The 17906-nt window shown below is 38.3% G+C and overlaps 1 protein-coding gene across 1 annotated transcript in view; it reads right to left on the bottom strand.

The window, feature by feature from the left end:
• CFAP210 (cilia and flagella associated protein 210) overlaps positions 1-17906 on the bottom strand; it is a 36841-nt gene that overhangs the window by 17054 nt on the left and 1881 nt on the right. Inside the window, exons 2-4 of the mRNA XM_030852420.2 lie at positions 14567-14793; positions 9851-10024; positions 9560-9753 (exon numbers count right to left, since the gene is read on the bottom strand). Of these exons, the coding sequence (XP_030708280.1) occupies positions 9560-9753; positions 9851-10024; positions 14567-14793 (595 nt within the window). The remainder of the gene's footprint in view (positions 1-9559; positions 9754-9850; positions 10025-14566; positions 14794-17906) is intronic.

The raw sequence follows: 17906 nt of genomic DNA, 5'->3' as shown, positions 1-17906 counted from the left end.
GTTTCAGCCAAAAAAAAATTTACCTATTCTGAGAGTGAATAAGAAAAAATGTCTCTAGTGTCAGTGAAGAGATAATATTGACAAGGATTTATATAACTATTAAAGACTGTCAATAAAGACTTTTACCTTAGTTTGGGTAGACTACTCAACTATCTGCCATAGGTTTAGCTTAATGCAAAGTCAACATTTTGAAGGAAATCCGAGATCCTCTAGTTCAGGGAAGAAATACATAACATTTATATCTTTTTTTTTTTCTGGTGGTACGCGGGCCTCTCACTATTGTGGCCTCTCCCATTGCGGAGCACAGGCTCCGGACGCGCAGGCTCAGCGGCCATGGCTCACGGGTCCAGCCGCTCCGCGGCATGTGGGATCCTCCCGGACCGGGGCACAAAGCCGCGTCCCCTGCATCGGCAGGCGGACTCCCAACCACTGCGCCACCAGGGAAGCCCAACATTTATATCTTTACTTCCAACACCCATGACCATAGCAGACACCAATAATCAATGCAAAACAAAAATCAATGCAAAAATCTTGGTCCTGCTCAGCCCAATGAACTGGCAGCCTCTGCCAAACCATCCGAGCAGAATTTGTCATGAAACCTCTTTGCTACCTCTGATTTACATTCTGAAGCTCCCAAATCTGTGTTGATCTAGCCCAGATCTGACTTGACTTTATACAGATGTTACATAGAACTCCTATAAAAGTGGAAGGGACCCCTACCCAAAATGTGGCTCAGATGACCCTCCACACACCAAGAGAATTTGAGAGAAAGTATTATCACATAAGGGACACCCAACAGAGCTGTGTAGGCATAAGTAGGTCTGGATTGACTTGGGCAAAGCAGAGGAAGTGAGTTTGGGTCTTTATTGTGACTGAGGGGTGAAACTGGGGAAAAGCTCCTGTGCACAGGAGATTTAAATTTCCTACTGGCACCCAAGGAAAAGGCAAGCCCAGGGGCCTTCTTATAAGGCCAAAGGGGAAGGGAGGGTGGGGCCTAACAAGAAGTCAGCAGCCCAACATCAAAAACGAGGTCTCTGGGGCCTCCCTGGTGGCGCAGTCGTTGAGAGTCTGCCTGCCGGTGTAGGGGACATGGGTTCGTGCCCTGGTCCGGGAAGATCGCACATGCCGTGGAGCGGCTGGGCCCGTGAGCCATGGCCGCTGAGCCTGCGCGTCCAGAGCCTGTACTCCGCAACGGGAGAGGCCACAACAGTGAGAGGCCCCCCCAAAAAAATGAGGTCTCTGGGGCTTCCCTGGTGGCAAAGTGGTTGCAAATCTGCCTGCCAACGCAGGGACAGGAGTTCAAGCCCTGGTCTGAGAAGATCCCACATGCCACGGAGCAACTAAGCCCGTGCGCCACAACTACTGAGCCTGCGCTCTAGAGCCTGTGAGCCACAACTACTGAGCCTGCACACCTAGAGCCCGTGCTCCGCAGCAAGAGAAGCCACTGCAATGAGAAGCCCGCGCACCGCAACAAAGAGTAGCCCCTGCTCACCGCAACTAAAGCCCGTGAGCAGCAACGAAGACCCAACGCAGCCAAAAATATAAATAAATAAATAATTTTATTTAAAAAAAAAAATGAGGTCTCTATTACAATAGACATGCTTGATTCTTGAAGAGACAACCCAAAAGGCATCACCACCTGACTATTTTATTATATAGGTACATTCACTATGTCTAAAAGCAAATTCATCCTCCTCCTCTTCTAAACTGATCCTTTTGGTCTCTTGTCCTTATCGTGGTGAACAGTACCAACTTCTTTTCTGTTGCCTATTCTAGAGACTTAAGGATCACACTTAACTCTTCTGTAATCTTGAGACCTCTCATTCATTTATTTAACAACTATTTATTGAATTTCTACTACAACCATGAAACAGACAAACGTGGTTCCTGACCTCAAGAAGCTTACATTCCAGTGGGAAGACAGGCAAAAACAAGCAAACAAAAGCAAGTAAATAGAAAAATAATGTAATTACAAATCCAGGTAATTCTTGTAAAGAAAATAACAGAACAAGGGACTTCCCTGATGATCCAGTGGTAAAGAATCATCCGTCTTCCAATACAGGGCATGCGGGTTCGATCCCTGGTAGATGAACTAAGGTCCCACATGCCACGGGGCAACTAAGCCCACGCGCCACAACTACTGAGCTCACGTGCCTCAACAAGAGAGCCTGCATGGCGCAAACTACAAAGCCTACCTGCTCTGGAACCCGTGCACCACAGCTAGAGAGAAAACCTGCACGTCTCAACTAGGGAGAAACCCCCGTGCTGCAACGAAGAGCCCATGCGCCACAACAAAACATCCCATGAGCCACAACTAAGACCTGATGCAGCCAAAAAAATAAAGAAAATAAATAAATTTTAAATATATATATATAAAAGAAAATAACAGGACAAGAAAAAGAATAACAATTGAGTTATTTATTTTACATAACAGAGAAAGCTGTTTGCACAGAGCTGTTCCCTAAGACAAAGAAGACCTCTTTGAGCTGATGAGAAGCCCACAGATGAAGAACGGGAAGGTAAAATTCCCAACAGAAGAAAAAGCATGTGAAAAGGCCATGTGGCAAGCAATGATCTGACAGGAGCCTGAGGCCTGGAAGATCAGGGTAATGGAGGTATAATGAGAAAGAGTGGTGGGAAAGGAGTTTGGGAAGTAGATGAGGCCCTTTGACACAAGGCCTTGCCAGAGATAGTCGAGTTTCCATTTTATCTTAAATGAACGGAAAGTCACTGAAATGTTTTAGGTAGGAGAATAATAAAATCAATTTTCATTTTAATAAAATCTCTCTGGATGATGAAAGGAGAAGGGATTAGGAAGAGAGAATAGGAGGCCAGTTAAGAGGTTGAGGCAATAATCCATGGGATATGAGGGTGGCTTGGACTAAGATGACAGCAATAAATTCAAGATTTGTTTTGGAGAAAAAAATCAACATGAATTGCTGATAAATTTGACTTGGGAAATAAAGGAAAATAAAGATGGATTCCTAGGTTTCTGGTTTGAACAACTGACTGGTAAGGATGCCACTAGGAAGTCCACTGTGGGTGTGGAGAATCAATAATTCTGTGTTAGACATTTTAAATCTGAGGTACGTAAGAGATGTCCAAATGGAGATGTCTTAAAGGTGGTGAGATATGTGAAACTGGGACTTAAGGGAGAGTCTGGACTAGAGTGACAAATTTGGAAGTTACAAGATTTAGGATGGCTTTTAATCAGTAGGAATAAATAAGATCACTTAAGCCCTCTTCCCTTATCCAGGAGAAAGTGATGCAAGCTGTCCTATGATGATTTTTCCTTTTCTTGGGAAGCTGATGAGAGTAACAGTAACTGAGTTGTTCTTAAGCAAGGTCTATGGGCCTCTTCCTAGAGAAAGGCTTACCTATCAATAGAAGGAAATAGAATTATTCTTTGTCTATACTCTTAAGTGTCTTTTCAATAATTATGTTTAAGGCTATTGGTCAAAATCCCTCTTTGGGGGGATTTTGGTGTCACTAGAGTCCCTTATTTGCCCTATCCTCATCATGCCCACTGTGAGTCACAGGCAGACTCTTATACTGCTCCAGGCCTACAGCCTAGAGATTGTTTAAGAAGCGTGTGAAAAATCTCACTTTCAGGTACAGGGCCTGCAGCTGTACAGGGTGTTTTAGTCATCTATTGCTGAATAACTAATTACCCCTAAATTTAGTGGCTTAAAACAATAAACATTTATTATCTCATACCATTTCTGAGATTCAGGAAGCTGAGAGTGGCCTAGCTGGGTTGTCCTCAAGAGATTGCAGTCACGATGTTGGAGCTGTAATCAACTGAAGGCTTGACAGAGTCTGGAGAACCAATTTTCACATATCCATTGGCAGGAGGCCTCAGCTCCTTGACACATGGACCTCTCCACAGAGCTTCTTGAGTATCTTATAACATGGCACTTAGCTTCCCCAGAATGAGCAATCCAAGAGAGATGCCAAGGAGAAAGTCACAATGCCTTTTATATCCTAATCTCAGGATGTCACACACCATTACTTCTACCTCTTTTTATTCTTTGGAAATGAGTTACTATGTATGGCCCACACTCAAGAGGGAAAGGAATTAGGCTCTGTCCTCTGAAGGGAGGAATATCAAATCTGTGTGGATATATTTTAAATCACCACCAGATGACACCTGGGTAGCACTTGGTAATACAATTAGTAGAGCATGCAAAAGAGTCTTGCCTCTTGGAACCTGCAATTCCCATTTCTTAGGGATTAAAAGAATTAAAATCTGGTCTCTACTCAAAGAGGAGAGTCATCCCAAATTTTGGGAGCCCTTAAGACACATGGCCTACAAGGCACATCATGATCTGGCCCTTGCCTGTCTCTCCGATCTCATCTTTAACATTGCCCTCTTAGTCCTCTATATTACAGCCATCTTGTAGTTATTCAAATCCACCATATTCTGTCTCACCTGTGGGCCTTCACCCATGTTATTTCCTCTGCTTAAAATACTTTTACATCCCTTACTCTTTGCATGGCTTATTCCTACTCATTCTTCAGAATTAAGTACAGGAGCTGATCTCTTCTGAAAAGCCTTCTCTAGACTGAATCAGTTGTCCATTTTATATTCTTCCATACACTCTGTATATATATTTCCCAAAATATTTACTATCATAGTCTAATTATTTGTTCCATATCTATACCCTCCTCCCCAGATTGTAAACTTCTTAAGGAAAAAGGACTATTGTATTCATCTTTGTATTCTCAGTGACTAGAATAGTGGATGGCAAACATTGTTCAATAAATGTAACAATGAATGACGATTGAATGAATAAATAAATAGCCTCTCTTGAAATTTTGCTCTGGAATAAACTCTTATTATTCAAGAAAAGGGGAAAAAAATCCTCTTCTTCTCCTCCATTTTCTACCATATAGTCCTCTGTTTCCACTCAGGTTAATACCAGTGCTATGATTCCAATTTTACTTTTGTCTTAAAGAGGCTTTTTATTGGCTCATCACCATTCCTAACAATATTTTAAAGTAACATGCATTCTGAGTTGTATATAACTGACACATGCATCAACATTCAACAGAATACAACATGGTGATAATTTTGTAATTGAATTTCTTGTTTGTTTGGTTTGTTTTTTTACTTTTTGGTCACAGCACGTGGCATTCAGGACCTTAATTCCCCGACCAGGGGTCAAACCCATGCCCCCTACAGTGGAAGCTCAGAGTCTTTAACCGTTGGACCATCAGGGAAGTCCCGTAATGTTTCTTTTTTCTGTTTTTTTTTTTAGATTTTAATGGCAGCTTTATGGAGATATAATTTTCACACCATAAAATGCACCCCTTAGGGCTTCCCTGGTGGCGCAGTGGTTGGGAGTCCGCCTGCCGATGCAGGGGACACGGGTTCGTGCCCCGGCCCGGGAAGATCCCACATGCCATGGAGCGGCTGGGCCCGTGAGCCATGGCCGCTGAGCCTGCGCGTCCCGAGCCTGTGCCCCGCAACGGGAGAGGCCGCAGCAGTGAGAGGCCCGCGTACTGCAAAAAAAAAAAAAAAAAAAAAAATGCACCCCTTAAAGTGTACAATTCAGTTGGTTTTAGAACATTTATAGATATTTTCAACCATCACCACTATCTAAATTTGAGAATCTTTTCATCATCCCAAAAAGAGACCCTGTATTACTCACCATTGTGCCCTCTTCCAGCTGCTAACAACCACTACTCTACTTTCTATGAATGTTTCTTAATAAATTTAAGATGTAGGACTTCTGGAACCAAACTGGCAAACCAAGCTCACATGTCACATATCATTCCCCTCCTAATTCCCCACAGTGCAACCAACGGTATGGGGAAAATTCTATACCACTACTAGAAACTAAAGCAAGGTCTTACCCACATACCTGAATTTTCAAGAAATTTTAGGGAAAAATAGGGCAGTTGAGAATGCAATGAGAATAAGTAACACTTGGCCACCATTCGCAAAGACAGAGCCCACTGTGAAGAGTAAGTAAAGGAATTTACGCTGACCTCAGAGCCTAATGGAAAATCTCCTAGACTACACTGAAGATAATCCAAAGAAAGAACTAAAACGAATCCTAAACCTGCCTGAACCTCCACCCTATTGCCAAAGACCACATGAAAGGGGATCCTGGGGCCCAAACACAGCCCACATACAAAGGCTGTAAGTGGGAGGATGTCCTGTAGGTTTTAGCACTGGTCAGGTAGCTTGCTGACTATCAGGCTGCTACCTGTAATTACACCTGAGCTGCAACAGCCAATATAAGAAGAGAGATTTCTCAAGGGTGAGTCACTGGTCAAATATTTGCCTCCCTCTGCCAACAGCTCTATCCCTAACTTGCACTAACCCTTGGGTCGCTACACCACCAAAGAAAAAACTTACAATAAATCCAACATTTCCCTTCTCTTTTTACTAAGGGTTAAAAGAAATGAAGAATACATAATTTGGCAACACATGTATCCTGAGAATTCATGTCTATCTCACTTAGACATTTGTTATTTTGACAAATAAATATATATACCAAAACCTTTTTTTCATAGTAATGAAAAAAGACAGATTTGAGCACATAAAAATAAATATTTTCTAAATACTGAAAAACATTCAGAAAAGGTAACACAAATATGCGATATGTCATATGTAAAAAACACTTATTAATCACGTTTTAATTAATCAATGATAAACATACATTTCAGTATGAAACAACTTACACAGAAGAACAAAGGAGTAACCAATTCATGATAACAAAACCCAAAACAAATGAACATTTACACATGAGAAAATGCACTGCCTTACTAGAAACTAGGAGAAATGTAAATTAAAAGATACCAGTTTTTGCACATTAAATCACAAAAAAAATACTATCCAGAATTGGTTATAATATAAAGAAAAGTGTATCAGACATCATTAATGAACGCATACTTAAAACCTTCTCAAAGGGCAATTTGGCAGTATCTCTCCAAATGTAAATCCAAATCCATTTCAAGAAATCTATCCTACATAAATACATCTTTGCACAAAAGACATATGCTCAAGGATGTTCACTGCAGCATTGTTAGAAATGGGGCGGGGGAGTGGAATCCAAATTTCCCTCAGTAATAATGTAGTTAAATAAATCATGGTACATGTTTAGTATACAATATGATTATTTTAAAAGATGTGACAGATCCATATTTTCTGGCATAAAAAATGTTCAAGGGGGCTTCCCTGGTGGCGCAGTGGTTGAGAGTCCGCCTGCCGATGCAGGGGACGCGGGTTCATGCCCCGGTCCGGGAAGATCCCACATGCCGCGGAGCGGCTGGGCCCGTGAGCCATGGCCGCTGAGCCTGCGCATCCGGAGCCTGTACTCCGCAACGGGAGAGGCCACAACAGTGAGAGTCCCGCGTACCGCAAAAAAGAGAAAAAAAAAAAAAAATGTTCAAGGTATACTGTTGAATGAAAAAATAAAGTCACAGAACAATATATAACATCCACGTTAAAAAATATATACACACTTTAAATATGTCCTGAATATAAGAAGTATCAGTAACTGCAATAAAACATCCTGAAGTGATAGCTATAAAACTTTTAGGGACTTCCCTGGTGGCGCAGTGGTTAAGAATCCGCCTGCCAATGCAGGGGACATGGGTTCGAGCCCTAGTGCGGGAAGATCCCACATGCCGCGGACCAACTAAGCCCGTGCGCCACAACTACTGAGCCTGCGCTCTAGAGCCCGCAAGCCACAGCTACTGAAGTCCGCGCGCCTAGGGCCCGTGCTCTGCAACAAGAGAAGCCATTGCAATGAGAAGCCCGCGCACCGCAGCGAAGAGTAGCCCCCACATGCCATAACTAGAGAAAGCCCATGTGCTACAAAGACCCAACGTGGACAAAAAAACCAGAAAAACTTTTAATAATAGCTATTTTTGAAGAGTTAAATGGGACTTAAAGAGACAAACATTGAATAGAGTGGAAATAAGAGCTTCTAAATTTTACTCCAAATTTTGCTGTATTGCTTGAATTTTAAACAATAAGCATATATTCATTTATTATTTGTAACATTTTTTAAAAATTCTGAAGAGGAGATGAACGTACACTCAAATGTTAACAGTGCCTAATCTGGATCGCAGCGTTTCTGGTGATTTTTCATTTATATTTTATTTTGTTTAATTGTATTTTTAATTCTATAATGATCATGAATTGATGATGTAATGTTTAATTATGAAAATATTTTTTTCTTTAAAAATGGTAAAACTGTCCACCAGAGTATAATTTAATTTTTGGATACATTTATATAATGTATATACATTTAAACTACAGTATGAAGAAACTGGTCTCACAGTGGAGAAACATGGTAGCTGATGGACAAGGAAGAGACTTTTCAGTAAATCCCCTCTGTGCCTTTTCCTATTTGCATGTGTCAGTTGCTCAGAAAAGTAAAATAACACACAAATACACCCCCCCATATATACACTACTAGCTACTTTAAAAAAAAGATCAGGTTTGATTTCTATTTACCAACATGGCAAGAATTCATTACATACTGGTAAGTGAAAAAAATATTTGAAAAAATAATACTGTGGATCCAATTTTATTTTATAAAATGTGAGTACACATGCTCAGAAAAAAAGTCTGTATCAGTGGATCAATGACTGCCACAGGCTGAGGGCAGGGGATAGAATTTCATGCAAAGGGGTACAAGAGAACTTTCTGGGGCGATCAAGTGTTCTGTATCTTGATTTGGGGGTGGTTATACACCAATATGCTTTTTATTTTTATTTTTTAATATCTTTATTGGAGTATAATTGCTTTACAATATTGTGTTAGTTTCTGTTGCAACAAAGTGAATCAGCTGTAGCCATATGCTTTTTAAAAGGTGAAGTTTCTTAAATGTAAATTATACCTCAATGAATGTGACCCTCTCCACCACTAACACCAAAAAGAAGTCTGTATGGCTACATACCAAAACAATAACAAATTATTGTGTTGGATTAGGTTATTGTTCAAAATGACTCTCTCACTCCCACTTCCATGGGAGTCCACTCCTCTGTCCCACTGATGTCAGCATGGTTACGTGACTTGCTTTAGACTCACGGTGGGCCAACTGTATTTCCTTGCCCTTTGACTTTGAGTTTTGCCATGTGCTTGCAAGCTTGGGCTCAATCTCTTGCATCTGTCAATATCATGAGAAAAGTTTTCCCCAGGTGCTTGCTGTCCCTTCATTCTGGACCTCAGAATGAGGCCCCCATGGAGCAGGATCAGAGCCTTTCTCACAGTAACAAGGAAACACAGCCAGTCCTACAGTTTGAAGACAAGCTACCCAGCCAGGCCCAAACAACCCACAGATACATGAGAAATAAATGTTTACTGCTGAATGCCACTAGATTGTGTGGTTGTTTGTTATGCAACATTATTTTAACAATGGTAACCAATATATTATCTCTGGGTAAGGTGGTAATAATGATTTTAACCTCTTTCTTTTTATTTTTTCTACTTACTAGGTATATTAGCATATATTACTTTTATAATCAGGAAAAAAAAAGCTATATCCATTATGAGAAAAAGAGGAAAGTACAAAAAAGGTAATTTATGTATACATACTGTTTTAAATGATCTTTGCTAAGAGCCACTCTATCTCTGCGTTGTTTTTCTGCTTTTTCTTGTTCTTCTTTAAAAGCTTTTTCAGCGTTGAGTTTCACTTGTTCCTCCCATTTTTTATCTGATTTTATTTTACTCTTTTGGAAGTCAATCTGTGCATCACGTTCTTTCAAAACTCTACTAAGAAGAAGTCCTGACTACAAAAAAAATTGCAATATTTTAAGAAAATAAAGTCTAATTATATATAGATATGTTAAATATATATCTATAAATACAAGAAAACCCAAGTAGTACATGAAAGTTTTTCACTCTTTCTGTCTGGTAAAATTGATATTGCTTTGCATATTCAATGGCCTTTTTCCTTTCTCCTTGTTGGTGTATTGCTTCTTCCATATCAAGAATTTGTCTTTCTGCCTCTATTTCTTTATCACGTTTCTTTTTGGCTTCAAGTTTCTGTTCTTTCATCCCCTACAAAATGACAAAAGCAGTAGTCTGTTTTCTTTTTTCAACTTAACTTTACAAAATTAAACATATAATATGATAATTTGAGCTTTCCTTATGAGTCTTTATTGTATTTGCATATATCACTAACAAATATGAGGTTACACTTATGAGCTAATCCTTAATTGAATTTTTTAGGTAGTTAACACATTTACATGGTTCAAAATTCATAATATTAAAAAAGTATATGGGGACTTCCCTGGCGGTCCAGTGGTTAAGACTCCATGCTTCCAATGCAGGAGGCACGGGTTCGATCCCTGGTCAGGGAACTAGGATCCCACATGCCGCATGGTGTAGCCAAAAAACCCAAAATATATATATATATATATATATATATACACACACACACACACACACACACACACATATTTTATATATATATATATATATATAAAACAAAAGTATGTAGTGGAACTCTCCCTCCAATCCTAACTTCCATCTGCAGTCTCTAAGATAACCACTATTAGTTTCTTGCATTTACTTCCATAGTTCCTTTCTATATTTAAGTAACAAATATATATATATATATATATATATATTACTACTTGTGTTCCTTTAAAAAATCAACAGTGGCATATTTTACATGTTCTTCTACACGCCTGAGGAGGTAGCCAATGTCCCATGTCAGAAGAAGTCTTTTTCTCCTTTATGGGTCACACTTCCTACGTCTTAAGAAAATCTTACTTACCCTGAATTCTTGAAGATATCCTATGATTTATTTTAAAAGTTTTACTGTTTCACTTTTCACATTTAGGTCTAAAATCCAGCTGAAATTCATTTTTGTATATTCTGTACCATAGGGATAAAATTTCATCTTGTCCATATGCCGATTATCTCAGTATCTGTTATTGAATTTCCATCTTTTCCCTTCTGATTTGCAATGACATTTCTAGCATATGTCAAATTCCCATATATAACACAGGACTGCTTCTAGGCTCTCTCTGATGATGTATCATTTTGCCAATCTCTGTGCCTATAGTACAGTTTTTATTATTATATTTCCACTACGTTTACTACATTTCTTTTCCTTCTTTAACACCCATGGAGGTGTAAAGTATTAGGTATACTGTGGTACTTCTGGAAGAAAAAAAAAAACAGGGGGTATATTCCACTCCCCATCTATTTATAGACCACGGGCTTTTCTAAAATCAAGTTTTTTAGAGTATAAATTACATATGCTTTCAGTGTACAGTTTTACAAATGCATAAAGTCACTTATAGAACAGTTCCATCCTCCCAAAAAACTCCCTCATGCCCTGTTAGAGTCAACTACCTGCACCCCCTGGCAACTACTGATCTGTTTTCTTTCCCTATAGGTTTTGCCTTTTTCAGAATGTCATATATTATATTGTATATATTACTTATATATCAGTCATGATATAACTCTTCCCTCTTCTAGAAGAAAAAGAATAAATTATGAACACTGTTCCTAAAGCAAGGTAACACAAGCTTTCTGTGTCCCCTCCCAAAGACAAATAATGTACATTGCAACAAAGTAAGGAAATATGCAATGTTGAAAAAAATAAAAGGTGAGAACTCTTTGAACAGATATTATGCTTCCACATAATTTTAAAAATTCTACTAGAAAATAGGAGAAAATCCTGCCTTATAGTTCCTCAAATGATATAGGAAAGTGTAGTGGGAGATGAGAACACCTTTTCTCAGCATTTTCCTCCAGGTGAGACAGTAAAAGGAGTTAGAGGACACCTCCCCACTTTGAAGTAGTTTCCCACTCATGTACATGGAACTAAACTGCAGGTTATTGTACCTCTTAGGTAGAGAATCTTACAGAAGCACAAAGAAGGGCACAGCAAAGACATATGTAGTTCTAGAAAAAGATAGGAAGAGAGACAAATCAAAGGCAGCTGAAAAGAAGCTGCCTTGATTCCTCAAGAAGCTCCTTGGTTCCTCAGTTTCAAATCCTGTGTTTTTGTGCAATCCTCCATCACAACAATAACCAGCATTACCCTGATACCCAAACCAGACAAAGACATTTCAAGAAAACTACAGACCAATATCCCCCATGAACACGGATGCAAAAATTAACATTTTAACAAACTGAATCCATCAAAAAGATAATACGTCATGACCAGCAGACGTTTATCCCAGGAATGCAAGCTTGGTTCAATATTTGAAAATAATGAATGAAATACACCATATAACAAAGTGAAAAATTAAAACTTCATGATTACCTCAATAGATATAAGCAAAAGAAAAGCACTTTAAAAATCTAACATCCATTCCTGTACAATAAGTCAAAAAGAAAAAGAAAAAAAAGAAAGAACTAAAAGGCACCCAGATTGGAAAGAAGGAAGTAAAATTTGTAAAACTGTCTTTAATTTTTTTTTTGGCTGTGCTCTGCAGCATGAGAGATCTTAGTTCCCTGACCAGGGATGGAACCCGTGCCCCCTGCAGTGGAAGCACGGAGTCTCAACCACTGAACCGCCAGAAAAGTCCCTGTCTTTACTTTCTGACATCATGATTGTCTATGTAGAAAATCTGATGGAATCTATAAAAAAGCTACTAGAACTAATAAGTGAGGTTAACAGTGTTGCAAGATACAAGATCAACGTAGAAAAACTTAACTGTATTTCTATAGCTAACAATGAATAACAAATTGAAATGTTAAAAAATCATTTATAATACATAAAAATAGTAATTACTTAGGGATAAATATGAATAAGACCTATACCCTAAAAACTATAAAATATTGCTGACATAAATTAAATAAGACCTATACAAATGGAAGAAAAACACTGTGTTCGTGGGTCAGAAGACTCAATACTGTCAAAATGTAAATTCTCTCCAAACTGATCTAGAAATTCAACACAATCCCAAACAAAATCCCAGCTGGCTTTTTCGTAGAAATTGACAAGCTGATTCCAAAATTCATGTAGAAGCGCAAAGGACCCAGAATAGCCAGAACAACTTTGAAAAAGAACAAAGTTGGAGGACTAATACTATCTGATTTCAAGACTTATTATTACAGCTACAATTCTCAGATCAGTGTGTTATTGAAATAAAGATAGATGAATAGATCAATGGAACAGCAGAGTCCAGAAATTCCCCCTGCACATATATGGACAACCAGATTTTCAACAAATGTGCAAAGGCAATTCAGTGGGGGAAAGAACAGTCTTTTCAACAAACTGTGCTGAAACAATTGGATATTCATATGCAAAAAAATAAACATCAATCCATACCTCACTTCTAAATATAGACGATATATATATTTTATATATATATATACATATATATATGTGTGTGTGTATATATATATATATATATATATAAAAGATCTAAAACTTTAAACTTAAACACAGAAGAAAATCTTTGTGATCTTGAGTTAGGCAAAAATTTCTTAGGTAAGTCACTAAAAGGATGATCCATACAAGAAAAATCGATAAACTGGACTTCATTAAAATTAAAAACTCTGCTCTTAGAAAGACACTGTAATGGAATATAAAGCCAAGCCATGAACTGGGAGAAAATATTTTCAAATCAAATATCTAATAAAGGACTTGTATTCAGAATATATTTTAAAATTCTCTAAACTCAATAAGAAGACAAACCCAGCAAAAGATCTGAACAGACATTTCACCAAAGAAGATATACAGATAGAAAATGAGTTCATGAAAAGATGTTCAACATCACTGTAATTAGAGAAATTAAAATTATAATGAGATACTTCACACCTATTAGAAAGTCTATAGTTAAAAAGACTGAACATAGCAATTCAGCAAATATGTGGAGGAAACACATATTAGAACTATGTGTTCTAATATGAATTAGAACTATCATACACCGCTGGAGGGAATGTAAAATTACGACTACTTTGGGAAAGAGCTTGGAAGTTAAATGTTACAAAATTAAATGTACAGCTATCATATGATTCTACACCAAGATATCTACCCCAAAGAAATGAGAGCATATGTCCATACATAGACTTATACACAAATGTTCATAAGCAGCTTTATTTATAATAGCCAAAAATTGGAAACAGCTCAAACGTCAATATTTGCTTGATGTCAAACTATCAACAACTGAGCAGATAAACAAATTGTGATATATCCATATAATGGAATACCACTCAGCAATAAAAATGAATGAATAATTGATACAAAAACATGAAAGAATTTCAAAATAATTGTGCTGAGTGAAATTTATAATAGACAGCAGATCAGTAGTTGTCTGGAGATACCGGAGGGGGCATGGGGAGGAGTGAGAGGGAATAAAATGGGGTATGAGGAAACTTTTTTATGGTGATGAATATATTCATTATCTTAATTATAATAATGGTTTCAGGGCTATATAAATATGTCAAATCTTAAATTGTACACTTTAAATATGTCCAGGTTATTGTATGTCACTTATACCTAAATAAAGCTGTTGAAAATGGGTTTCAATGCATTTTAATGATATTTTCTATGTTAAAAATACTTATAAAAGAGCACTAAGAAACAAGAGTAAGTCTTCAGTGCACACGTACTCCTGGGTGGTTAATACTTACTGCATATGTATTAGTCCAATGTTTTACCACTTCTTGGGATCGGAAATGCATTTCTTTCTTTGCCTTTCTTTCTGCACGAAGGTGTGCTGCTTCTCTTGTCAAACTGTCAAGGCTATCTCGAATTCTTTCCCACTCATTGTGTGGAATTATGGTGACCTGCCGGAGATCTACTTTGCTAGGCAGAAGAGGTGGATAGAGGACTTGATCTTCTTCACAGTTCTTTACTTCTAATAAATTTTTTAAAATAAGTATTAAAAACTTTTGAGAAGAGTTTGATATTTTTTCTCACACATTTCTATATTGGCATGATATGTGGAAGCTGTTTCAAAGAATAATTTTATTCTTGTTATCTTAAGAACAGCTGGGAATAAGTGGAAAGTATACAAGACCTTGAAATCAGAAGACATAGATTTGAGTCCTTACTTAGTCAATTCCTTACTGTGTAACCTGGGCAAGTCATTTAACTTCTTGGAGTCTCAGTATCAACATCTTTAAAGTTGAGATCAATAATACCTACCCCAACAGGTTGTTATAAAAGCATTTTCAAAGTTAATCAAGCAGCAGTTTATAAGTGGATAACTTTGGGGAATGTTCATCTTTTGGGGTTGTAGACATTGCACTTGTCTACTCTATATAACCCCTTCCTAACTGAGTAATAGCAATGTAATTTGGAGAACTGACTACAGTCTCAGTCTTGGGGTGGGCCTCATTAATTTAAGAATACTTGCATCTCCCTTGACAATAATTATTCCTGTAGTAAGAAAATAAATAGGACAAGAGTTATGAGACTTTTAGAAAAGTTCTTGCTTGTACTTCTGGGAGAGACATCTGAGAGTGACTCTCAGGCTAGATACGAACGAGGAAGCATGAAGGCCAGACAAGCAGCCATCCTTTGACCACAAGAGGAAGCAGCCTTAGGATGAAGCTGTGAACTGTGAAACACAAAGAAGAAACAAAGGAAGACCCTGGGGCAATGAGGATTTCATTATGCTGCTAGATTAATCAGACCCAAAGGCTGGAGTTCCTGTTATATGAGCAAATAAATTTCCTTATTTTTAAACATGATTGAGCTGGGTATTCAGTGAAATGAATTCACAAGCATCCTAAATGACATAATGGAGCTCATAACAGCTCTTCTCTAAAAAATGTTCCTACCCTTTTAATCAACTGAAGTTCTTACTTATAAATACCCAAACTCATTCTAGCTAGTTTAAGCAGAAAAGGAATTCATTAAGGGATATTAGATAGCCTACTGAATCTCTCAGAGAGCCAGAGAGTTACCCTTAGAAGATATACATACCAATATCACACAGACCACATTGTGAGGTTCCAGTGAAGATTCACAGCAACTGGCATTGGGTAGGCACCTCAACTTGCCCCACTTATAAGTTGCTCCACTGGACACTATATATGTGAACCTTCACGAGTACTCTGGAATTGGTACACTTTTGCTGCCACTCTCCCCAGAAAATGTATTCAACATGCTGTTTCTTTCCTCATACGCTCTCTTCAGAATGTAAATCTAGCACACATACAATTGACCAGCTGAGTCTTGGTCTTATGCCTGCACCCTAGCTGCAAGGGAGGCAGAAAAAAATGCCTTCTGCTTTAAGGAGGTAGAACTTGTAAGGAGAAGAATTTACCAAAATAGGAAATACATTTGAATAATGGTGGGTGGTCACAGGCCTAACAAAGGCAATAAAGCACAGTGGGTAAGAGTGTGGACTCTGGAGACAGACAACCTGGACCTTTTCTGAACACACCACATATGAACTATGTGAATCTAGACAAAATTATTTAACCCGCTAAATCTAACCCCTTAATTGCAATATGGAAATACTAATAGTACCTACTTCATTTTATATAGCTGGTGTAAGAATTAGATGAAGTAATATATGTAAAGAATTTAGAAGAGTGCCTGGCACACAATATGTGAGATAAATATTAATTATTATTATTTTTACTGCTTTTATTAGAAGAATGAAACAGAAGTAGAAAAGCAGAGGCAAGAAATCATGTGGCTCCAGAAAGATACTAAGAGAAAAGCTGCTAGGACAATTAGAGTCTTCTTGGGGTTTGAATTAAAGTTGATGGGAGTGAGAATTTGGTTGTTAACCTAAAATGTGAGTTTAGAACCACAGGTACCATCTTGCCTACCATATACCAAGTCTCCACATGCAGAATAAAGACAAGCAAAGCTGAGAAGTAGAATAGTGTCCTGGATCGAGTTATACCTAAATTCACAGGTATGTGAGCCAAAATATTCCCCTTTTAACTACAGTGAATTAGATCAATCACTTGTAACCAAAGAGTCCTGACCAATACATCCTTATAGCCTTGTAACAATTTTCCTTTGCTTCACCTAAACTGGCTCAACTTGGTTTGTGTTACTTACAATTAGAAGCTACATAAACAAAGGCCATTAGATTAAGCCACCTGCCTTTGGATTAGCATATTGTTAGGCATATTAATATGCTTTTCTTGGACGTCCCTGGTGGCGCAGTGGTTAAGAACCAGCCTGCCAATGCAGGGGACATGGGTTCGAGCCCTGGTCTGGGAAGATCCCACATGCCGCAGAGCAGCTGAGCCTGTGTGCCACAACTACTGAGCCTGCGCTCTACAGCCCATGAGCCACAACTACTGAGGCCGTGTGCCACAACTACTGAAGCCCCTGCACCTAGAGCCTGTGCTCTGCAACAAGAAAAACCACTGCAATGAGAAGCCCACGCACCGCAACGAAGAGTGGCCCCAGCTCACCACAACTAGACAAAGCCCACACGCAGCAACAAAAACCCAACACAGCCAAAAATAAATTAATAAATTTATGAAAAAAAATATGCTTTTCTTTCTCTGACCTAAGAGTCATTCTAATTCTTTAAGATGTGAAATAAAATGGAAACAATTTAATTTTCCAAAATACTAAAGGGGCTGGGTAGACCAAATAGCCCATACTGGCAGGAGCTGCTCCTTACAAAGTATACAGTGGTGAGCAAGCTTTGGCAGCAGTGGCAGGAAAACAAGATGCCAAAAAGCTGTGTAGTGAACAATGTGATCCCTCATGACACCTTAATCTTCTGTAGAGTAACTACATTCATGAGATATTTTATTCAAGAACTTTTCATGAACTCTGATACAGGAGGAGAACCAAGAGAACCACCACAAAAGCAGCAGGAAAAATAGGACAATCCATGGAAAGTTTGGGAAAGGCTTTTTACTATCTCAGGTTAACAAAAGTTGGGCCAAGTTCCCTCATGTCTTTTTTTTTTCTTATAAATAAGTTTATTTTTTATTTTTGGCTGCGTTGGGTCTTCGTTGCTGCACATGGGCTTTCTCTAGCTAT

The sequence above is a fragment of the Globicephala melas genome, chromosome 7, assembly GCF_963455315.2.
Source record: "Globicephala melas chromosome 7, mGloMel1.2, whole genome shotgun sequence".
Lineage (NCBI taxonomy): Eukaryota > Metazoa > Chordata > Mammalia > Artiodactyla > Delphinidae > Globicephala > Globicephala melas.
This window is presented reverse-complemented; position numbering and strand designations above follow the sequence as displayed.